The sequence below is a fragment of the Lutra lutra genome, chromosome 15, assembly GCF_902655055.1.
Source record: "Lutra lutra chromosome 15, mLutLut1.2, whole genome shotgun sequence".
Classification (NCBI taxonomy): domain Eukaryota; kingdom Metazoa; phylum Chordata; class Mammalia; order Carnivora; family Mustelidae; genus Lutra; species Lutra lutra.
In genome coordinates, this window is record NC_062292.1 from 16037865 (window position 1) to 16063265 (window position 25401).

General features: G+C 39.7%; 2 protein-coding genes across 4 annotated transcripts in view; one reads left to right on the forward strand and one right to left on the reverse strand.

Moving 5' to 3' along the window:
* Nucleotides 1–18378, reverse strand: part of LOC125086058 (torsin-1A-interacting protein 2-like) — a 42772-nt gene extending 24394 nt beyond the window's left edge. The window contains exon 1 of one of the 3 annotated variants that reach the window (XM_047705109.1): nt 18225–18378. The gene's annotated coding sequence lies outside the window, so the exon portion shown is untranslated. Of the gene's footprint in view, nt 1–13612; nt 13922–18224 lie in introns of those variants that run through there. The other 2 variants (XM_047705108.1, XM_047705107.1) reach the window with 2 other exon arrangements.
* Nucleotides 17182–25401, forward strand: part of TOR1AIP1 (torsin 1A interacting protein 1) — a 43213-nt gene continuing 34993 nt past the window's right edge. The window contains 5 exon segments of the mRNA XM_047705104.1: nt 17182–18124; nt 18127–18384; nt 19986–20063; nt 23880–23939; nt 24865–24909. Of these exon segments, the coding sequence (XP_047561060.1) occupies nt 17908–18124; nt 18127–18384; nt 19986–20063; nt 23880–23939; nt 24865–24909 (658 nt within the window). The 5' untranslated portion in view covers nt 17182–17907.

The following is a 25401-nucleotide window of genomic DNA, read 5'->3' on the forward strand; positions in this document are numbered from 1 at the left end:
CTTGTGGGTCTTTTTATGACAATTTCATAGGGGTTCACACCAATTTATCCATTGGCAGTTATTCTTATGCTTATTTTGGGCACCAGGAACGGTTTTTTTGGTTCACTTAGGATTCATACTAGATTGGGAGGCCTGGGTGGCTCAGTCGGTTAAGCGTCTGACTTCAGCTTAGGTCATGATCTCAGAGTCCTGGGACTGAGCCCCAAGTGGGACTCCCTGCTCAGTCAGGAGTCTGCATCTCCCTCTCCCTGCTCACGTATGCACTCACGCTCTCTAAGGCGCTCTCTGTCAAATAAATAAAATCTTTTAAAAAACTCCTGTACTATCTTAAAATTTTTAGGACTGTATTTCTTCTACGTCCTTCTGCACTCCAGTAATAGTAAAGTCTATATAATCATATTTAATCTAGTAAAACTCTGAGATTTCTCGTGTATCTTTTCTGTGAAATGGGTACCATATATGGCATTCCTATAATGTGTGGACTAACATTAACAATGGTGACAGCTTTTCTATAATATACTTTAATCCATCCAGGAAAATGCTTATAAAATCATCAGGAAATATTCTTAATAGCTAACTGTAGGAAGTTGGGAGGAAATCTTTCTGAAGGCTAAAAAAGAAACCAAGAGGGGTATGTCTCATTACCCATATCTATCTTCATAGGTTTATGCACATTATATATTTAAGAAAGTAAGTAAGGTATAATCTTGAGCAATAGTTCTGAGCAATTTTTGGAAAATATTTAGAAAATCAGTTGGAATTTGCAGATGCTATCATTATTTTTATTCCCCTTCATGACACTTAATATAACAAGTAAAAAAAAGGTGGGGTTCTAGATGTATGAACAACTACATAGCCACCTAGGGAGTGCTACATATCAGAAAACAACATAAACCTTGCTTTTCTCCAGTGCTCTTTTTTGTGAATTCTGAGGCTTGATCCTGTGAAAGCATGTAGAGACACTGGGGAAGGCATGAGTACTAAAACTGTATAAAGATTTGGCCTAAAAGCAGAGCAGTAACAGCCTTAGTTGTGGTCAAAGCATCTTTCTTGCAGACCATCAATAGTAGCTGTGACTGTCAGATTTTAAAATGGAAAGTTTAAAAACGGAACCAAAGAGCCTCTGACAGTGCTGCAACACAGAGCTCCTATTCTGATGAGAGCCCAGGCTGAGGTGAGGCGGTCAGTGAAGGTGCGCTGAAGTATTTTCTGAGGTGAGATAACAATGTATGGGTGTGGGCTACCAACTCAGCCCCTCAGGCAAAGTTAACAGAAGGTGTGGCAGGGTTCCTGACTCAATACCTTTGTAGTGACAATATGGGGCATAAAAGATTTCCCCAAGGGCCTACTGACAAGAGCCACCACAGTAAAAGTTTCGGTTGCTGAACTGGGAAATCTTCCATGTTTAGTACATGGCACAGACAGATAATGAATAAAACCCACACAACCATGGGGTTCAACATAAAAGTTAGTAGTAAAGTTATATGGCTAAGTCTAACGTTGAAAAGATAAAGAATTTTGGATTTTTTGAGTGAAAAGGGGATATGCAATTGAAATCACAACAAGATATTATTTCACATCCACCAGACTGGCAAAAATTAACAAGGCTGACAACTGGGGCTGTATACACTCTAGGCAAAACCACCCTCAGGATTCCACATCTCCACTGGCAGTGTCAGGAGGGAGCCCTAAAGCTGGAAATACTCAGAATAAACCCACCTTTCCCCCAACTTTTATCTCTCCAACTTCAAGAGTCAACAAAGCATTAGAGCTCCAAATACTCCTCCATTTAAGAGAATTCTAGTGTTCCTTATGTTTCAGACAAGACAGCCCCTCCCCTGGTCCTCTAAAAACCACTATGGGCAAGCGTCAAAAGGGGAACCCAAAGCACTAAGTGCTCACATTAAGATTACTTGCCACCATCCTCCTTGTTCACTCTTAGCCTTACCACTAACGGATGAGTGAAGAGGGCCTCTTGAAAATGGTCCTGGCGTTATCCTCAAACCCCACCCCAATCCCACTCACAGCTTCACTACCCTTATGGCCGACCAATCTCATCATACTGTATCTCTGTTCATACTGACCACTAAAAGAAGCTCAGGGCTTCCTGGTTGTACCTCATCCCCTTAATCTCTAATCCCCATATACAGCCAAGAGCAGCCAAGGTAACATCCCCTTTTCCTTGCTTTATATTTTCCATTTTGATATATTAAATATTTTAGGTCTTTGTTTCTACAAAAATACACACTCCTTGAGAACAGCGCTTTTTGTCTTTATTTACTGTTGTACATGACCATTAAACATAAAAAGAACGAAAAAACATCATGTGAATCCTTATATCATAGAAGCATAAATTAGTACAACCATTTTTGGAATTAATCTGGCATTATCTAGTAAAACTGAACATATACGTGCCTCCTATAACTCAGTAATTCCGCTCAAGTATATACCCTAGAAAATTTGCACATTTGTGCTTAAACATGTGAATGAAAATATTCATGGTAGTACTGCATGCATTAACAAAACAGCCAAAATGGCCATGAACACTAAAATGGATAAATAAATCGAGGTACAGGCATACCTCATTTTACTGCACTTTCCTTTACTGTGCTTCTCAGATACTGTATTTTCAAAACATGAAGGTTTGTGGCAACCTGCATCACCAAGTCTGACCGCACGATTTTTCCAACAGTATTTGCTTGCTTTGTATCTCTGTGTTACATTTTGGAAATTCTCACAGTATTTCAAACTTTGCCATTATTAATTATATTTGCTACGGTAATCTATGATCAGTGATCTTTGATGTTATGACTGTTACTGTTTTAGGGTATCTGAGACCATACCCGTAGAAGATTGTAAACTTGATAAATGTCTTTTTGTGTTCTAACTAACTAACTTGCTCCCCTGACTCACTGTTCCCCCATCTCTCTCCCTCTCCTCAGACCTCCCTATTCAGAGACACAACAGTACTGAAATTAGGCCAATTAATAACACTACAATGGGCCCTAAAAGTTCAAGTCAGAGAAAGAGCTTCATGCCTCTCACTTTAAATCAAAAGCTAGAAATGATTACACTTAGTGTGAAAAGCATGTCCAAAGCTGATAGGCTGAAAAACAAGGCCTATTGCCCCAAACAGCTGAGCTGTGAATGTGAAGGAAAAATTCTTGAGGGAAATTAAAAGGGCTGCTCCAGTGAACACATGATAACAAAGTGAAACAGCCTTCTTGCTGATATGGGGAAAGTTTAAATGGTTTGGTTTGAAGATCAAACCAGCCACAACATTCCCTTAAGCCAAAACCTAATCCAGAGCAAAATGCTCCCTTGAATTCTACGCAGTCTGAGAGACAGGAGCAAGCACAGCAGAAAGCAGAAGTCTGAAGCCAGCAGAAGTTGGTTCATGAGGTTTAAAGAAAGCTGTCTCCATAACACAGTAACAGTGCAAGGTAACGCAGCAGGTGCTGATGGAGAAGCTGCAGCACGTGGTCTGGAAGATCTAGCTAACTTACTGAATGAAGGTGGTTACACTAACAGCAGATTTGCAATGTAGATTAAAGCAGCCTTCTACTGGAATAAGATGCCATCTGGGACCTTCAGAGCTAGACAGAAGAAATCAATGCCTGGCTTTAAAGGACAAGCGACTCTTGTTAGAAGCTAATGCAGAGGCGACTTTAAGTTGAAGCAGCCACTACTCATTCCAAAAATCCTAAGGCCCTTACGAATGATGCTATATCTACTCTGCCTGTGCTCTAGAAATAGAAAACAAAGCCTGAATGACAGCACATCTGTTTACAACATAGTTTACTTAATATTTTAAACCTACTGTTGAGGCCTACTGCTCAGAAAGAGATTTCTTTCAAAATACTACTGCTCCTTTAACAATGCACCTGGTCACCCAAGGGCTCTGAGGGAGATGTACAAGGAGATTAATGTTGCTTTTGTGCCTGCTAACACAATGTCCATTCTGCAGCCCATGAATCAAGGAGTAATTTAGACTTTCAAGTCTTATTACTTCCGAAATATGGCTATGGCTGCCACTGGAGAAGGATTCCTTTCATGGATCTGGGCAAAGTAAACTGAAAACTTTCCGGAAATGATTCTCCATTTTAAATGCCATTAAAAACATTCCTGATTGGGACGCCTGGGTGGCTCAGTTGGTTAAGCAGCTGCCTTCAGCTCAGGTCATGATCCCAGCGTCCTAGGATCGAGTCCCACATCCGGCTCCTTGCTCGGCGGGGAGCCTACTTCTCCCTATGCCTCTGCTGCCACTCTGCCTGGCTGTGCGCTCACGCGCTCTCTGTCTCTCTCTCTGGCAAATAAATAAATAAAAAATATTAAAAAAAAAAAAAACCATTCCTGATTCACGGGAAAAGGCCGAAGTCAACATTAATAGGATGCTGGTAGAAACAGATTCCAATCCTTATAGATGACTGAGGGGTTCAAAACGTCAGTCGGAGGAAGTAACTGCAGATACGATGGAAATTGCAAGAGAATGAGAATTAGGAGTCAAACTGAAGAGATGAGTGAATTGCTTTAATTTCGTAATAGAACTTCAATAGATGTGAAGTTGATTCTTATGGATGAGCAAAGAAAGTAGTTTCCTGAGATGGAATCTATTCTTGAAGATGCTGTGAAGACTGTTGAAATGACAACAAAAAAAGTTAGAGTATTACATAACTTCGTTGATAAAGCAGTGGCCGGATTTAAGAGGATTGAGCCCAGTTTGAAAGAAGTTCTACTGTGGGTAAAGAAGTTCTACTATGGGTGAAGTGCTGTCAAACAGAATCACACGCTCTACGGAAATCATTCATAAAAGGAAGACCCAACTGATGCCCCAAACTTCACTGGTGTTTTATTTTAGGAAATTGCCACAGCCCCCGCGGCCTTCAGCAACCATCACCCTGGACAGTCAGTAGCTATCAACATTAAGCTAAGACCCTCCATTCATTAAAAGCTCAAATAACAGTCATTATTTTTTTAGCAATAAATTATTTTTTATTAAGGTATATACATTTTTAAAAAACACAATGCTACTGCACAATTAATGTACTACAGTACAGTGTAACTAGAATTTTTAGGTACTTTGACTTGACTCCCTTTACTGAGATACTTGCTTTACTGCAGTGATGAGGACAAAAAACCCTCATTATGGCTATACAGTGGAATACTGTATATACAGACACAGATGAAACTCAAGAATATTAAGCTAAAAAAATTAAAAGTAGCAGAACACCCCATTCCACCCACCCACACACTTATACAGTTTGCATTTACATTAAATTTCAATATATTATCTAGGAATACTCAATAAAACTATAAAAGAATGAAGGATAAGCAAAGGACGACCATTACCTTTGATGGGAGAGGAAAGGGGATAGGGCTGGGGAGGGCATACTAATGCATTTCAAAGATAATAATCTGGGGGGATGGGCAGATGGTGTAACTGGGTGACAGACATTAAGAAGGGCACGTGATACAATGAGCACTGGGTGTTAGATGAGACTGATGAATCAATAAACTCCACCTCTGAAACTAGTAATACACTGTATGTTAGTTAATTGAATTTAAATTAAAAAATTTTTACAAAGATTAATTTTTTTTTAACTCAGTGGAGGTACGAGGTTCATTGTATCACAAGTTGTTAATGGCTTACAGAATCTCTCTATTCAATATGTTATAATTTTAAAAAACAGTAGAGTGGAAATAGCAATGGGCTAGAAAGAGATTTAGCAAAACCAGAATTCCACATTGTGGACAAGAAGAGCAGCAGTAGTTACTTTGCCCAGAGGGTAAGTAACATACAGAGGATAAGAGCCTACAGAAGGATATAGATGCGGGCACCTGGGTGGCTTAGTCTGTTAAACATCTGCCTTCAGCTCAGGTCATGATCCCAAGGTCCTGGGATGGAGCCTGCTTCTCCCTCCCTCTGCCACCCCCTCCTGGTTGTGTTCCCTCCCTCCCTCAAATATTTTTTTTTTTTTTTAAAGGAAGGATACAGATCTTCATTTTTCTCATAAAATTGTAAGCAACTATCTCTTCATAGATATAAAAGAAGCCTACCTGATGCTGGTGTGGAAAAGAAAGTTCATCTAAGCATATTCCCATAAAGGCATGCATCTGCGTGCAAGGATTTTCACATGGTGACTTTGTGCTAAATTAGAAAAAAGAACTCTTCCTGCAAGTAAGCTGTAGCCCAGAGAACCTCACATAGCCCGGTATTCCACAGTAATCCTTTGTCTGTGAGATAAAAAGGCTTACTAACAATAACTAACACCAAGTACCACTACCCGTTCTAAGCACTTTATATATATTAACTCATATAATCCTTACAATAATCAATTTTATAGTTAAGGAAACAGAGGTTGAGCAACTTGCACAGGTCACAGGTCACTGCAGAGAAATCAGTATCTGAATCCAGGCAGACTGGTTCCAAAGCCTGTATCTTAACTACCAAAGATAGTACCTTTTTTTTTAAAGTACATAAATGATGTTTATTTTTTTTAAATTAACATATAATGTATTATTTGCTTCAGGGGTACAGGTCTATGAATCATCAGTCTTACACAATTCACAGCACTCACCATAGCACATACCCTCCCCAGTGTCCATCACCCAGCCACCCTATCCCTCCCCGCAATGCCCCCGCAACCCTCAGTTTGTTTCCTGAGATTAAGATTCTCTTAAGGTTTGTCTCCCTCCCCGGTCCCATTTTCTTTCTTTTTTTTTTTTTTTCTTTTTTTTAAGATTTTATTCATTTGACAGAGAGAGAGAGAGAGAATGAGCGCGAGCTAGCTCACAAGTAGGCAGAGAGGCAGGCAGAGAAGAGACGGGGAAGCAGGCTCCCCGAAGAGCAGAGAGCCCGATGCGGGGCTCGATCCCAGGATCCTGAGATCATGACCTGAGCCGAAGGCAGAGGCTTAACCCACTGAGCCACCCAGGCGCCCCCCATCTTCTTTCATCTTTTTCCCTCCCTTCCCCCCCATGACCTTTTTGAAGCAGAAACAGTTAACCTTTAAAAAACCCCTTCAAAAACTGTTTGCTACTCTTCAATGGTATGTATGTACTGAGGTGCGGGTGGAGAAAATCACCTACCACAATTTTCCATTTCCAGACAAAAAATCTAGGATAGGTTTAGGGAGTCCTGAATCCCTTGAAATTACATCAAAATTTTTTATGTACACTTGTGCTTTTTTTCTGGAAAGAGAATAGATATTTTTAAACTCCCCAAAACCATTAGGTTGTTAATGGTTCCTAATCATTTTACTACCAAATGTAATTTTTATTCCAGCACATCCCTCCTCAGATCTCATTTTGGAAGGATGTCTAAACAATGAGCATTCTTCCAATAATTTCATTTTCTCATTTTTTTATTAATCAGATGTCTGCCAATGTCAATCTGCCAATCAAAACTTCAAAGAAGATAATTATTGTTACTAGCCCTAGTTTAGAAATTTTCAGTATTTTAAACTGCAGATAAATATTCAAAATGCCTCTATCATAAAGTCGGAAAGATTTAGATATTTTGGATTTGTTTCCTCCCTCAACTCATTGTTAGTTTATGTTAAAAGCAGTTGATTTAAAGTAAATATATGATTACTACTTGGCTTGTAGAAACGCTGAAAATACCTTGACAACCACCATTCCTCTACTGATTACTAAATATAATTAAGTTACCCAGGAAACTAACCATGTAGTTGGCTCAACGCCAAGTACTATGGATATATAAAGAAAAACCTTACAGGACTTCCAGATGTCCAGGGAATCCAGATTGGAAACAATGCTTTGGGTAAAGGTTAAAAGTCTTCAGATGGATATTAAAAGACTGCATGTAGAGTTCATAGGAAATTCTGGAAGGCCCACAGAAAAAGCAAGGTTTTCAAACCTTTTAACCAGCAACAGTGGGTAAAAACCAAAGTTTAAAGAGTTTCCCTACTACACAAATGCTATACAAGAGGAAAACAAAAATCAGGTTTTTCTGTGTGTAAGAACTACAGTAAAGTTAGGATTCTTCCTGAAATTTTGAAGACAATTTAGAAAATAGCACTTTAACTGCAAAATGAAAATGCAATTCTAACCCACTGAAATCTGTATCTACTAATAACGGCAGCTTAATACACATTAAATATTTATCTTCTCTAAATATTCTATTTCATTCTTTGCTATTTCCTGAATGGCTGTTAGTAAGCAAGCTCAAATCTGCCTTTGTCAGACAAAAATTCTCTTGTTCTTTTTATGGTAGGATAATGTAAGTCTCAGACTGACTGAGTCAGGATTGGGGTGACTTCTCCAGGCAAACATATTCCTTAGAATTCAGCCTCCACTAACTCTTTAAATATATAAAAAAAGAAGACAGATATACAGAAAAAATATAAAAATATAAATTAAACCATGAGTTCCCATTTTAATTATTTTCTTCCATGGAGTATTATATTCTAAGGTTAACCAATTAAAAAAAAATACCTCTTTTTTATATGAGACAATTTCTCTGATAAGTTTCATACACAAAGTCAAACCATTCAAGTTTCATATTTTTTAGTAGTTTGGAATTTATAGGCAGGAGATTAAGGAGCATGGGCATAAACAGGAACGTTCTTTTTAAGTTCTCATAATCTAAAATAATTGTGTTAAATATATCATGAAAATAAATGCTCCTTAGAAAGTCTTCAGACTGTTTTGTGAGAAACTATTTCTAATTTGGCAGTGTTGGAATCAGTGAGAAAAGACATATGGATGACAATCTTCAGCACAACTTACCACATACACTGTTCCCTCTTACAAAGAACACATGACCCAAACAAACAAATAAAAAAACGATCCTGAGTTGGAAAACAGCTGCCTCTCACTCCGGCAACTGACAGACAAAACAGGTGTATGTGTGGCCTGCAAGAAGACCTACAACAGAACAGCTGCTTCAGACAAGGTCACATTTCAATTGACCTTGCCCTAATGGCCCAAAAGTCACGTTCAAATTCAAACACCAGCAGTAAAATCTTTAAGGTTAATACACAACTTCCAATAGTGGGACCTAGTGCCAAGTTCGGGTATTTCTATTCCTATAAGTATGCTATTTGTGTCTGTGTTTAAAACTAAATTTCTGGAGCGCCTGGGTGGCTCAGTGGGTTAAGCCGCTGCCTTCGGCTCAGGTCATGATCTCAAAGTCCTGGGATCGAGCCCCGCATCGGGCTCTCTGCTCAGCAGGGAGCCTGCTTCCTCCTCTCTCTCTGCCTGCCTCTCTGCCTGCTTGTGATCTCTCTGTCAAATAAATAAATAAAATCTTTAAAAAAAAAAAAAACTAAATTTCTAAGTCTTGCTCACTCCTCTGGACTATATTTATTGTCTTAATATGCCAGTATTATTCTCTATCTCGTAAAAAAACTAAAATCTTAAATAAAAAAACCAAGAAACTAACATTGGTATGACATCAGTTAACTAAACTACAGACTTTTTAAATTTCACCAGTTTCTCCATTAATGTCCTTTCTCTGTTCCAGATCCTATCTGGGATCTCGTATCACATTTAGTTGTTAATTCTCCTGAATCTCTAAACTGTGACAGTGTCTTAGTCTTTAGTTTCTTTTGTCTTTTGTGAACTTACTTAGTCTTTGTGACCTTGACACTTCTGAAAAGTAACTGTCACTTATTTTGTAGAATGATCCTCAATTTGGGTTTGTATAATGTTTTCTCGTGACATTTCTCATGCATTTTTGGCAGCAGTATCACTGAAGAAATGATGTTGTATCCTTCTAACTGCATCATATCACTGAGTTCATGATGTCCATGTCCTGCTATTGGTGATGTTAACTTCAATCATTGGGTTAATATGGTATCTCCAATGCCAAGTTACTGCTTTTCCTTTCCAGCTGTAATTACCTTGAGAGAGCTTTTCAGAACATTCAAATATCCTGATTTTCCTCAAACTTCCATCCACTAGCATTATAAGTGAATTTTGTCTGCAGTAATTACTACAAGGGCACCTGGGTGGCTCAGTGGGTTAAGCCTCTGCCTTCGGCTCAGGTCATGATCGCAGGGTCCTGGGATCCAGCCCCACATCGGGCTCTCTGCTCAGTGGGGAGCCTGCTTCCTCCACTCACTCTCTGCCTGCCTCTCTACCTGCTTGTGATCTCTGTCAAATAAATAAATAAATCTTAAAAAAAAAAATTACTATAGTGCTGTATGCCTGATGATTTTCTACTTCCTGCTTTTCATTCATTTCATTCACTGGACTTCCTCAGTTAAGAAAGAGTTGTCCCTATTGCCCCTGCCTTAAAATTCAATACTACCATTATTCATTTTGTTGCTTAAATTGTTCCAACTTTGGCCATTTGAAGCTCCTTCAAGTAGGTTCCCGTGTCCTTTCGACAAGCCTCTAAATTTTTTTGAGCATTTCCTTAATTTCAAGCACAAGATGTTCCAGGCTCCCTGCTTCAGCCCTGGGATCAACAGTGTTTCAAAAAAATCCTCGGTCCTTTTAGCAAAAGATAATGCTTAAAAACCAAAGTTTCACTGTCAAATCAACAATTTGGATAGCCACCACTATTTGTTTCCTTACTAAACTCATTAGCTGGAAATCATTAGCGTCATCTTGGAGCATATTAGAAATGCAAATTCTTGGACCTGACCCCAGACCTACTTTAACCAGAATATTTGAGAGGCTGATGCAGGCTATGTTTTAAGAGGTTTGACAAAAGATTCTAATGCTTCACTACGAAGTTTGAGAAACACTACTTTGAAGAAGTTTTCTTTCAGTGTAGACCCTTTGTTTAATAAACATAGGAAAATTTACTCTTAGTAACTCACCTTGTATATAAATCATACTTTTACTGACACAGCTAATAAAACTATAGGTGAATGCTTCACTTGTTCAGTCTACACTTCCCTATTCTTCACTATTTTCCTATAAAAAGATTTTTAAAGTGGTTACAGTAATTATAGATACTGTTATACTTTTATACAAAGAAGTGTTAAGTCAGCCTCCAGGATCAATTCCTGCCTACATATACAACCTAGCTTCCAGACACTGAAGGTACGAAGATAAAGCCCTTGCAGCACTGTACTCTAGAATCAGACTGCCTGGGCTTGCACAGTTGTTGGTGAACTCCTCTCTATGTCTTCTGTTTTCTTAACCACAAAAAGGAGTAACACTACCTAGAAAGAAGAGGCACTGAGGGTTAAAAAGATAATGTACCACATTTGTCACTATGAGGACACAAAAGAAGCCCTCAAAAACTATTATTATTTGAACTTGGGCTAAAATAAAGTTCTGCTGTTTCTTCGCTAGATCAGAATAAAGGCAGACCCAGAGAGCTTTATTTATATAAAACTCTCAGAAGTTAACACACCATTCTTTCGAATTTGACTTTTTGTAAAAAGGTTATTATATTTACATTATGTATACCTATGGTGAAGGGCTAAAGGAATATATTTAAAAAAAATTGATCTGTTGAGGTAGTGGAATTATAGGTGAATTTTCTTCCTTTCTGTTTTGATTATCAAAATCATGGACCAACTTCCTCCGTGTTAGTAGCCCAATTAGTATTAACAGTTCCCATCTATTGAGTCCTTAAACTATCCTATTTAATACTCCAAATAACCCTATGCATCTCAATTTTGGAGATGAGGAAAGGAGCTCAGAGCAATACAGCCACCTGCCCAAGTCACACAGTGACAGAACAGGAATTCAAACTCAGCTCTGACTCCAAACTCAGTCATGTTCAATGATGGGGACAATCATTCTTTATTCACAAAAAGCTTGAGGGGTGCCTGGGTGGCTCAGTGGGTTAAGCCTCTGCCTTCTGCTCAGGTCATGATACCAGGGTCCTGGGATCTAGCCCCACATTGGGCTCTCTGCTCAGCGGGAAGCCTGCTTCCCCCTCTCTCTGCCTACTTGTGATCTCTGTCTATCAAATAAATAAATAAAATCTTAAAAAAAAAAAAAAGCTTGATTTGCTGTGCAAAACTTAAAAGTGTAGTCGCTATATGGACTTACGTCTTGTGGGACACAATAGTAGTCATAAGATGTAAAACACTAATGAGATTTTAACAGAAATTCTATATGCAAAATGAGAAACAGAAAGCAGATAGGGCTACTCTGAGCAAACTTCCCGTAAGGAAATTCAAATGGAGCTTCAGAGAAAGGTGGAGTTCCATGGTATACAGTTTAAAATAACGTCTCAGGCAAAAATGAATTACATACAAGACACAAGACATTACTAAAATACTCCAAAATCCTCAAGTATTATTAGCTAAATTTGTAAGTTACTCTATTCATCAAGTTACAGGAGCTCTCGGGCTAGTATTTTCTCTATGGTAGCAAGGAAGATACGTGAAATAGAACTTAAGTGAGTCACTCGTGGTTATGTGATGAACCAGCAGTGAAACTGGTAGTCAGGTTGTGGCCTCTGCCTTCAACATAATAAAAAAATTACTGAGGAGAGGATCTCAAAGTTTCCATAGCAAATACCAGTTTTTCAAACCGTTGTAATCCACGCAGGTGCTTCCAAGGACATTTTTAGTTCTTCTACAATGAAGTTCCTTTTTTTCATTAAATGATTTTCCACTAGCCATGTATATGTTAATCATGTACTTAAAAAATAAAACTGATAAATATGGATAGATTCCATGGCCCTAAATCTTTTCCTTGCCCCCCAACAGTCCCAATTCTTTAAAAAAAAAAAACAAAAAAACAAAAAAACAAACAAACAAACAAACAAAAAACAGACAAGTAAAGGGTTTCTCATACAGATCAAAAATAAAACGTTTTAAAACTCAGAGACATGGGACGCCTGGGTGGCTCAGTTGGTTGGACGACTGCCTTCGGCTCAGGGCATGATCCTGGGAGTCCCGGGATCGAGTCCCACATCGGGCTCCCAGCTCCATGGGGAGTCTGCTTCTCTCTCTGACCTTCTCCTTGCTCATGCTCTCTCTCACTGCCTCTCTCTCAAATAAATAAAATCTTTAAAAAAAAAAAAAAAAAAAAAAAAACTCAGAGACAGGTAAAACTGAAACAAAAGCAGTATGTAGAATCAGATTAAGAAAACTCTATGTAGAAAGTCTAACAAGCCTGACTGATAGAACACTACACACTTTCCTGAAGGAAGAAAAAGGGGTAAACTTTCACAACAGGTATGGAATTCAACTGAGAAAAAATATGTATGTACTATATAATATGTAAACAAAATAATAAATGTAAGTTCTTACCAAAACTTCAAACTTAGCCCTTTTTAGCACCATTAAGGCCAAAAAAGCGGGGGGAGAGTACTGTTTTATAGGATAAAGATGACGAAATAATGCGACCCTGTTAGGCATGCAGGTAAAGAGTGTAATCTCCACCTGCACTGGCCGATTTCCCGTTTATATTTTGAGACTTATAGGAATTCTAATTCTCGTCTCAAAGTCCAAACCAAACAATTATTCCTACCTTAATTTGTTTAGTGTTTGTAACATCTGATTTCTCTTGTTTTACTCCAAAACAAAAATATGCCCCCAAACTGCTCCGCTTAAGGTTTTTTGCAGTTCGGAGGTGGGGGTGGGGAGAGATTATTTCAGAAAAATCTCTCCAAAGAAGATATCAGATAAAATATTAGCACACGGAAAAGTTGTATATACATTTTACTTACTTACAAATTCTAGCAGGGTCTTAAACTGTGAACTGTCAACGTCAGGGGAGCCCTTCGGGTGTTCTTTCCGCTCCACGACGCCAACGGGCTGCACCCCTCCTTGGACGCGGCCGATCAGAACGTCGCCCCAGCTCCTCTCCACGTGACACGACCTCAGTGGGGAGGGGAGGAGCCCGCGGAATGCTGGGACTGGTAGTCGGCCCGCCCCTCCTCCTCCTCAGGACGCACGCCCGCTTCCTCCATTCTCCCCCCTCCACCCGCCAAAGCCCGGGCGAGAGGCGTGGCGAGTGCGCCCCACAGAGGCGCCCGGGACCAGGTCCCCTGCAATCCCACAGGAAGGCACCCATCTCTGCAAAACCACCAGACTCTAGTCCTTATAAATTTACAGGCTGGAACAACCCATGGCACCAACTCTGTGAGGGGCACTACCCAGTAATGGCAAGCACCAGGCAGACGTGACTTGGAACCTCTGCTAGGTGTGTGTCCGCAAACGAGTTGCTTAATCCAAACCTCCGTTTGCTTGTGTCAAATGGGGGCAAGGCTCTTACATACATACCTCATAAGGTTATAGTGAGCAAACGTGCTAATTAATAAACGTAACGGTATTTGCTAAATGACAGTAGTAAATTTTTTTAAAATAACTATTATTTCGATTATATAAATGTTAAGATTGAGAGCAAGGAATTTACGCTAGAACGCATGATCAGCCAGGGGCAGCCAAGGAAGTCTAAAATTCCTGTTCCTGATCAACACCAATTCAAAACAACACAGAAGAAATCCCTCTTAAAGCTCACTCTTCCCTTATTTTTTCCTCGTAACATTTCTGACCAAGACACTATTTTACTTACTTTTTTATCTGACTCCCATAGAATATAAATTCCAACGCAGGGTTGGTTGTATTTTAGTCTAGTCTTGCACTGCTTTATCCCCAGAACCTAGAGCAGGATTTGTCTAGAACAGAGCAGAAGCTCAAGTATTTATTTGGTTAATGATTCTTCATGTAGTGGTGATTTTGGGTGCCTTCATCTCTCATTCTTTCTGCAGAAATCACAGAAACACTGTGATTTGGGAACATTCCTAGATGCTGCAATTTCTAATTCAACAAAGAATAAGTATTATATCCCACTTACTTTAACTTTTTTAAATTTCAGTATAACATTTCCAGCTAAACACTTTCGTTTGTATTAATGGTCTTTAAAATATTTTTACTTTTACTTGTGAGAATGGGGAATGAATGGAGTAAGCTACTATTTCTTTAGTTTACTTTCTGAATATTTTAATCTTTAACTTATAACAATGTTGCTTTTCTACTAAGATACAAAGTTCTTTCCCTACTGACCAGAAATGTGATTATGCTCAAAGAACTGATTGATGCTTTCTCAGTAAATAACTGATTTCTGCTTACCCTAAACAAAAAACTCTCCTACAAAAATTACATTATTTTTAAATGTTTCTTTTAGAACAGCTGCTTTAGAAATCCAGTGTCAACAACACTAGACTTCTAGACCTAGGCATGAGAGCTGGGTATATAAACGATGCCAGTCATTTAATCTGAATTATAATTTTTTGTGAATGTCTTTCTCCGAATAAATGGCAAATTTCCTAAGGATAAAGAATACACATTAATTTAACCCATACATTTACCAAACGTCTATTCTGTGGCAATACGGATGTTTGATAAATAGGTAAATTAAATTATTTGTTATAATCATTTCTTCTCTTCCCTGACTTTTCTTGTGATCCACTGAATTCCTCTATATACCTCAAATTCCTGAAGTAACTGTCTAACCTCCAGAGCTCAGGCTCCATCTTGGGATTGGTGACCCAGCAAGTCCCTTACACTATTGGCTATGAATCTACTGCCTCTAATGTCACCTCTTATGGGCCAGCCTTGTAGTTTGGAAAATATCTACAGCAGCAAATCTGGTTTGACAAGAGCTTAGCTCTACCTCACAGTTAGTGATGAAAGCTGGTATTTGTAAGGTTGCTAGGTGTGGGAGGCAGGTATGGCAGAGCTAGGAATACATATCGTTACCTAGACAAAAGAGAGAAAATCCTAAGCAAATATAGGTGTTATCATCAAAGTTACCATACCTGTGATTTTATGATTTCCCCATTTGTTTCTTTGGAAAGCCAAAGCCATTAGTTTCTTTCCTAAGCCTTTACAAGCAGCTAGTGTAACACAGTACTGATTATTCAATGATATGAAGATCATTTTCTTTGATTGTTCACTAACATATAGAATCTCTCATCCTTTCTTTCTTAATATGTCCCCAAACCTAAATTTAAAAGGCTGTGTCCAAGTTCCTACATAGAAACTGTACTGGTAAGTGTTTGAAAGAGGTACTTACTATGCATTAATGTTCATAATATGAATTTTGTATATTAATACTATAAAGTTTTATATTATTTAATAATTACATTATGAAACTTTATGTTAATAATGAGCAATATAATAGGCACCTTATAGAGAAATCATTACTTAAATAAAAGCCAGATTAAAAATTAAAAAATAAAAAAAAAAAGCCAGGTATTACCAAGTATCAATCTTTTCAGCATTTTATCAGAGAAGAATTAAGTCCCACAAATTTTCCAAATACTCTATCATTTTATCCAAGCTGATAAAGGAGAATACACTTTTAATTTTACCTTAAAAGATTAAAAAATAAGTAGCACCTCCTTTGTTATTCTTCCTCCAATTTCTTTGGCTATGCTGTATATTGTAAACAAAACTAAACTAAGCTCCTGACAGGCTAAGCATGTAACCAGGTCTGAAGCCGAATTTATGAACTATTAGTGAAAACATAGTAACACCTGACGATTAAATTGAAATTTTTGCCCAGTTATGCAACGGAGTTGCTGAAAAGCATTCTAAGTGATTTAAAACACCTGAAGTAAACATCTTCAGTTTTCAGAATCATTCATTTTAACTGGTGCCCGAAATTACAATTTTTAAAAAAGATTTTATTTATTTATTACTTGAGAGATCACAAGTAGGCTGAGGGACAGGCAGAGAGGGGAAGCAGGCTCCATGCTGAATAGAGAGCCCGATGCGGGACTCGACCCCAGGACCCTGGGATCATGACCTGAGCTGAAGGCAGAGGCTTAACCCACTGAGCCAAGCAGGCGCCCCCGAATTACATAATTTCTTCGCTCACTAAAATCAATTCTAGAAAGCCCTCCAAGAAGACAAGTGTGTATGTATAAGGTAACATTACTTTCTCCCAAATACTGACCACCTCTATGTCTAAATTTGGCTAAATATCTGCAGATTACCCGCGTCTGTAAACATGGTATAGAGAGGTAAAACAAGTAACTCTTAGCACGTTCTCTTTCTCGGTAAACTAAATACAGGAATCCCTAAGCCAAATTCAGTAGATCACATCATACCCAGAATCAAAATAAAAACAACGAATCACAAGTTAAAATTATATTGCTCTTACTTAATCCGAGTATTTATTCCTCAACGTCCATAACACGGCACCACTTGGGTTTCTGAACAGTGCTACCGGAACAGAGCTTTTACAGGAAAGCCAGAGAGAAAACTGCATAAATTCTGCAAATGGAAACCCACCCGAGTGCGTGTGCGCCTGCAGATACGATTTTGGACTCTCAACAGGTGACTTAAAATTTAAAACTCGCTGCCTTCTTAAGGAGCTCAAAACTGAAAAATTTTTCCAAGAAAAGACGGCACTTGTCGACCTATCTTTAAACCATTACTCCTCCTAGAAACACCTGGAAAGGCACGGCTAAGGTAGCAGTCGCTCAAAAACGTTCCAGGAAAACTGCGCCACAGCCTGGGGGCGAGGACAGAAACTTCCGCACCCGACTTTCGCTCGGCCTTTCCCAGAGACTCGGAACCCGGTGCCAGGACCGGCGTCTCCTGCGTGCGGGTAACACTCGCCACGAGCAGCTGGGTTCAGGAAAGGCAATTTGCCCGGCCAGTTGTCCCTTCTTCGTTGTCCCCTCCCCCCCCTCCCCCAAGGCCAAGGACAGCGACGTCGTCCTCCCTCTCCTCCTCTTTGGTGCCTTCAGCCAGGAGGCGGGAGTGACCCGCAACAGCTGACCCGGCATAGGCACTGCCTCTCCCACAGCCCTCAGGACACACCATGGGCCCAGAGGCGGGTTTGCAGCACAGCAGTGACGACGCCGGCGGCGGCCCCGGCGACTCTCAACTGCCTCCCTGACCACCGCGACCACCGCCCAACACCACGAGAAGTCGTCGCCACCAACGACAGGACAATCTACGGACCCCCAAACCACCTTCGCGATCGACTCAAGCTAAGTCAACAACTATGGCGGGCGACGGGGGGCGGGCGGAGCCGGGCAGGGAAGCTTGGGGGATGTACGTCACAGCCCGGGCCCCCCTACGGGAGGGAAGACGCCGGCTCGCCCCTCAAAATGGCGGTGGCAGTGACGCGCCTGCGTACCGAACTCCTTCGCCGTCGCGCCACGGCCGGCGGGAAGTGAGGTTCTCAGAGGAGCCGCCAGAAGTGTACGGCGACTTCGAGCCCGGGCGGCCAAAGAAAAGTCTCCGGCGAGAAGACGAGTCCCGCTAGAAGAGTTCCGGCCTGATTCTGCAAAAGAGGAAGTGAGAGAAAGCGCCTACTACCTTCGGTCTCGGCAGCGGAGGCAGCCGCGACGCCAGGGAGCCGAGGAGATGAACACGCGAAGGACTATCCGCCAGCAGCAGCAGCAGTCACAGCAGCCCCTGCTCCAGCCGTCTCCGGTTACCACCAGGCGAGGGTTACGGGACTCTCATTCCTCCGAAGGTGAGGCCGCCGGAGGGAACAGTCTCAGCCGCGAGCCGGGGAGCGAGCGCAGCGCGCGGGTGCTAGCGGCGCGTGTGCGCGTGCCGGGCGGGCGTGCGTCCCCGCGCAGCTCATCCCCGCCCGGGCTCCTGTGGCTCCGCGGCGCAGATGGGCGGGCGCCCCCACGCGGGGTCCGCCCGGACCGCAGGCGGGGAAGAGGCGACGGCGGGAGGCTTGGAAAGGCGGTCGGGCGGAGCGACCTGAGCGGGCAGCTGTGCGCATCCCTGGGCATCCCCTTGGGGGCTCCGAATGGCCTCTTTCTGCAGGCCTTCACGGGGGGACGGCGGGTTGGGGGGCGGGCGGGACAGCGGAGCACTTCAGGCTCGGTTTCACTTCGGTCCCCTCTGTCCTGAGGATGTTGCTACCAAAGCCACTTCCATTTCCTCTCTCAGAGGCCACAAGTCCCCAGCCGAGAGTTAGGGTGCCATGTAACCCTCCAGTCCTTTCCCATCGCCACCCAGGTCGGGGGAGAGAGAGGAGAAATTTGGTCAGTGGGCGTTTCGAGGGATAGCGTAGTGGGTGAATGCACTGGAGTCACGCCCTCCCCCCAATATTTACACCGAGGTGGGTTAAGGCAGTTATACGGAACTAGATCCCTAATGCCTGATAAACTTGAACTCTTTCTCAAGTATGGTGGTCTCTGCAAAAATTCTTAATTAGTTTTCCTCTAAATGGGCAGAAAGGATGTTGGCAAAGCGAGTGTATGGTTTTAGGTAAGTCACTGGGGAAGAAGCCATCCACTCCCACCCACCACCTCTTTCCCCATCTAACACTGAGTCACAGGTGAAGTTTGGTGTTGGCCCCCTGTAAGGCACCTATGAGCTAAAATTCCCGGGGTTTGAATCACAATGGAATTACATAGTTAGTGGTAGCCCATTGCCAGATTCAAAGAGGAGGTGGATTGTCAGCTCAGCAGAGTACTAGACAACGCTTGTACCTGCTGATCCATGAAGTGCGGACATATTTGAAGATGCGTTGATTTTGAAAACTTTACGTTAAAGAGATGTAAGCTGTTGTTGGGTGTAGCTACTCAAGACAGTTTAGCCCGCTTAGTTTTATCTCTCTTTCAAGATTAGAAACTTCCTGAAGACAAAAGATCCCATCATCTTTGAAGTTAATTTTATCTCCTTCGATATCTGAAGACCGCTTTGCGCTTTCCATCGGCCCGCAATAAATAGGTTACATTGTATTGACTCTGCCGCAGAGCCCAGTGCAGTTGTACAAGCTAACTTTTTTTTAATACATAAAGGATTTATTTCTATATTAGTCAGTCTATGAGGATCTAAACATTCTTCACACTTCTGCTTTCTTCCACATCATTTCTGAAACTCTGGCCCATCTTTTACATTTCTAAATTAATATACCTTTTTTGTAAAGCATCAGAGCTGAATAGTTGATTTTAATGCTGCGTTAAGAGTAGTTATACCCGAATTCCTTTGTTTTGGTAGATCTAATTACACATTTCTAAAGAAATGAATTACTTGCATTTCTGCTTATGTATTGCGTAAGCTCTACCCACGTCATATGTTCTGAATATTGACAAATGTCATGTCTGTTTTTAGAGGATGAACCATCTTCACAAACTATTTTAAGCCAGACAGTCCCAAAGAAAACTATCCAGAGAACACCAGAAATTCCAGGTAAGAAAAGTGATTTTTGTTGCCTGATCTGCCAACTTCTTTGTATGTACACATTATAGCCTGGTTCATCAAGGATCCCATATCATAACTTAACTCAGAGGTTCAGCGAATCTTCTCTATAGATTGTTTCTGGGATTAAATCATACAGGCATATGTCAAGAAAAGATGGGATGGATACTAATTACCAGCCACTTTGCATATTCATTCACATAACTCTGCTGGGTAGATGTACCCATTTTATAGGTGAGGGAACAGGAGCTCAGAGAAGCTAAGACTCTTCCCTACAATTACATGATGTATGATGGAACCAAAATTTATGCTCAGGTTTGTCTTCTCCAAAGCCTTTTCATTTTCCCCCAAGTACCTCATTGTCACTCTGCTCTGTAACAATTAGCATCTCCGTGAAGTTCATTAAGTGTATCTTGCATGAATATGTAGCACTACTTTCCATTTAAAATGGATTAACTGGGGGATGCCTAGCTGGCTCAGTCAGTAAAGCATGGGATTCTTGATCTCAGGGTAGTGAATTTAAGCCCCATGCTGGGCATGGTGCCTACTTAATAAAAAAATAAACAAAATAAAATAAAATGGATTACATAGTCTGGATGATAAAATCATGACATGATATGGTCAGTATTTCATCAAATCCAAAATGTCATCAGTTGTAAGATTCACATCATTGTTTTATGTACCACCTAGAAGGAAGAAATGCTGCCAGTTAAACTCCTAATATGCCAGAGGTGGTCTGATACCTCCCAATTTCAGAGATATTAAAGTGGAAGAATATTTGTGTCTTAGTATCTATGTAACATAGAAGTGGGCTACATTGATCGTCTTAAAGTCTTTAAAATTGAGTTTTAAAAAACTTTAAACTATTTTAAAAAGCAGGGGAAAGGATTTAGTTCAGTTATTAATGTTTAGTATCCTTTAGTTTTTAGTTCCATTTATTTTCAGTTTGCTTTTTTTGATATCAGGAAAGTCCCACAATCATAAGTAGTGGTAACTATGAAATTGACCATCCCTGACCTTTTTTTTTTAAACTCATATCTTGACTTGTTTCCTTATCCATTGCTCTGATAAGATAATGCTTTGGGGTGCCTGGGTGGCTCAGTCAGTTGAGCATCAGACTCTTGTTAGCTCAGGTCATGATCTCAGGGTCTTGGGATTGAGCCCCACATCAGGCTCTGCACTCAGCGTGGAGTCTGCTTGAGAGTCTCTCCCTCTTCCTCTGCTCCCCCTCCTATGGATGCACACACTTTCTCTCTCTCAAATAAATAAATAAATCTTTTTTTTTAAATTATGCTTTATAATTTATTCTGTTCTCAATTTAGAATAAAGTTCAAATTTAGTTCCAAATAAACATAACCTTTATATTTAATGCCTATGTTACTATGTTAAGATTATAAACTCTCTTAGGAAAATGCTTTGAGGGGCACCTGGGTGGCTCAGTCAGTTAAGCGTCCAATCTTGGTTTCAGCTTGGGTCATGATCTCTTGGGTGGTGAGATCAAGCCCCGCTTAGGGCTCCCTGCTCAGCAGGTAGTCTGCTTAAAGATTCCCTCCCTCGGGGCTCCTGGGTGGCTCAGCCAGTTGAAGCCTCTGCCTTCGGCTCCGGTCATGATCTCAGGGTTCTGGGATCGAGCCCCGCATCAGGCTCTCTGCTCAGCGGGGAGCCTGCTTCCTCCTCTTTCGCTGCCTGCCTCTACCTGCTTGTGATCTCTGTCTGTCAAATAAATAAATATAAAATCTTAAAAAAAAAAAAAAAAAGATTCGCTCCCTCTGTCCCTTCCCTCATTTGCACGCATGCATGCTCTCTCCCTCCTCCTCTCTCAAATAAATAAATAAATCTTTAAAAAAAAAAGACTAAAGACCTAAACCAAGGGGCCACCTTCTAAAGCAGCCTAATGAAGACAACTACATTGTTTGTCATCCTGTTTTTGTAAGTCATGGTAAACATCAATCATATTAATTAAGAACAGGTATACAGTTTGAACTCTTCTTATTGTTCGAAGTTCCAGAATTGATTTATTTTCACATTAAAATAGCCATTGGATTGTTCATTCAGGTTACTCCATGTACACTTATATAACCGTTTTGTAATCAGATTCATTCTTTTCTGGAAATCATGAAGCTGGTGTTACAATGTGAAATTATATTAGAATTTCACTTGTTGTTATAACGATGTGGTTTCTAGCTAAACCATCATAGAGAAGTTTTTCTTAATGCCTACTATTTTGTCCCAAACATTTGATTCTTTGGGTGCCGAACATTTGATTCTTTGGAACATTCTTTCATTCTTCAGATATTTGTTGAGCACCTGCTTTATGCCGGTCCTCATGCTAGGTGCTGGGCATGCAGTGGTGAGCAAAAGCAGTCACGGGACGAAGATTGCTACAAAAGAAGGACACCTGCTATTTTATTCTCTAATTCCTCTCTTTGGTACTCCTTCTCCTTTAAATATCTTATACAAGGCTGTATGTATCATAGAGCATGGGGAAATTGCTTCTTAAAAGATGGAACTGAAAATCCATTGATGTCTGTAGATTAAATTGAGCTTCAGGTTTTAAACCTGAAAGGGTGGGAATACAGAAGAGGAAAAGAGGAAAGTTGTAATGATGGGATTATGAACGTGTACAGGATTTTTAAAGCTGTTTCTTTAAGTTCCAATACCTGATGTGTGAAGCACGAGCAACTAAGGTAGATAGTTCATAAAATCCGAAAGCTGGAAGATTGAGGGAAGTCATCTACTCAAAGTTTCTATCAGGGCAGGTTGTCAGCATCCATATGTATAGTCCCTGATCATTTTCACTGAAATCATTGCCTCACTATCTGTTCTGTTTTGGAGACAACAGCAATAATTTGTTTAAGTAATGAACTAAAATCTACTTTGTTGTAACTTTCTCTTATTGATCTTAGTTCTGCCTTTTTTGAGCTATGTAAAATCAGTGTAATCACTTCTCTACATCTCTGTCTTTAAGATGCATAGAAACATGCTCAGTAAGTATTTTTTGAACAAACGAGCAGCTGATCCTTCAGAATATCTCTTCTAGATACTTGAAAGGGGAAATTAGGTTAAGTCCGTTTTGTCAAAAACAAATACAGGCAGTTAGTGTAACGGAGGGGACCAGTGATATCCAGTTCAGAATGATTTTCACAATTATACCGAGACAAACAGAATGCTTTTCACAGAGACAGATGAAACAAACGTATTATAATCCAAATTTAGATGTATATTGGACTTTTAGTTCACTGTTGTTTAGGGCTCTCTGATAAAACACACCTTGGTTTGCTAGGTTAACATTTTATCTAATGGGATTGGCTTTTCCATTAACCCTATGCCATTGAACCTTAGTCTGAAACAAATCCTGGCTGAATTAACATTTCATTTAAAATTAGAGCTTGAATTTCTTGAGTACACCCAAGGTTAAAATTTGGATGGACTATATTAACTCTAAGGAAGTTAACCCAAAAATTAAAATATGCCAGGAATAATCCCTAATGAGGATAAGCCCCAAATGGAATAAACAATTGAGTTGCTGTTGCAGTGAAAATTTTGGTTCTTAATTGGAACTATTAGAAGAGTTTTATTTGGTATTCTTTTCTTTTTATATAAATGTGGTCTGTTCAGAAAAACTGCTTATCTTTCCATCATGTTCATAAACTTTTTATGGCAGGAAACTTATCGATAGTTGACTATTATATTCCCATACTTAATGAAAGGCTCAGAAAAACCTTTGTGGAATAAATAGATGATTGTATAATAAATTTGTGTGTTTGACATTTCATATTTTTTTAAATGCTTTTTCTTCTATATTAGTGGTGAGTGAAGATCCTATAATCAGCCTGCGTAGACCCCCTCTAAGAAGTCCAAGATTTGGTAAGAGATTGTTTGTCTCTTGGTTTAACTGTTTTATAAATATAGTTTTATTTTTAAATAGGTTAGTACGTGTATTCGTATGTTTCAAAATTTTAAAGTTACTAAAATATACGATGAAAAGTCTCCCTACCTTCTCTGCCCTTTACCTACTAAGTCTCCTCATCAGAAGCAACCAATGTCTTCAGTTTCTTAGGTCTTTTTTAGAGATATTTTATGGAGATACAAGGAAATTCATGTATTAATGATATTTTCCTCCCTTCTTAACACAAATGTTAGCCCAGTTAACACTCTTATGCACCTTCCTATTGTCTGTTTTTATTTTTACTTATTTTCCATTTACATATATAAAGGGCTTCCTCATTCTTTTTAAGAGGTTGTTCTTATATGTTGCTATGATTCTTTTTGCTAGCATGATGATTTTAAACTAGGATTGGGAACTTTTTATTCTTCCCAGCATAATGCTACTAAAAAAATCAAAACTGAGGCTTTATAGCTCAGGGCTATAAAATTTTTCTGCCTCATTTATATTTCTTTTTGACTAAGACCTCTAAAAATGTTGCCGTTAAGTTGATTTCATGACTATGAAAGAAAACTAGTAAAGTTATTCCAAGCAGCTTACTTCTGCTTCATTTTCAGAGTTTATTAGTCAATAAGGGGGCTTTATCATGGGAACTAAGAAAGAACCTTATTTATCTTCCCATTAGGTTTTTACTCCCCAGTCCTTTTCTTTAAGAAAAAGTTAGGATGGTTTGCTTTTTTTTTTGTTTTGTTTTTTGGGGGGTTTTTTTTGATGGATGGATAACTGTTATTTTAAGTATTGTAATGATAAAGATCTGTTAAGGTTTTGATGATGAACCTGTGGTAGAGTACCATATGATGCATTTCCTTTTAAGCTCTAATCATTTTCTTGCTATCTCTCTTGCAGATTCGGCATACAAAACAAATGGAAATACTAAAATGAGTGAATTAGGTTTGTTTACTTCTAATTTTTATAGGGTTTTTTTTTGAGGGTTTTGGTTATCAGAGTACAGGAATATACACATTTAGTCCCGGGCTTGAAAATATTATTTTGTTCATTATCTCAGATTGTGGGACACTGTCCCTATGGCCTTTATCTTTCTTAATTGCCCTTCTTTGAAATTACATCATTTGTCATATTATTTAAATTCATAAATGAAGATGTAATAACAAATACATTTTAATTTTTATTAGACTTTGTTAAACTCAGACTCCTGGGAGAAAAGGGATATCAACTTTCACGTTCACATTTTTTCTTGATTTAGAAAGTAAATTCAAGATGTCTTTTGCAGTAAGTTCAGCATCCTTTCCGATGTTTGCTGAACTGGTTTAAATGCTTTTCAGTGTTTGCTTTGGTGTAGGACATGAGATACCAAGAGTGAACCTACATTGATTGTGGTTGGACTTAGTTTTAAATTTAGAGATGAGTCAAAAAGGAAGGAAG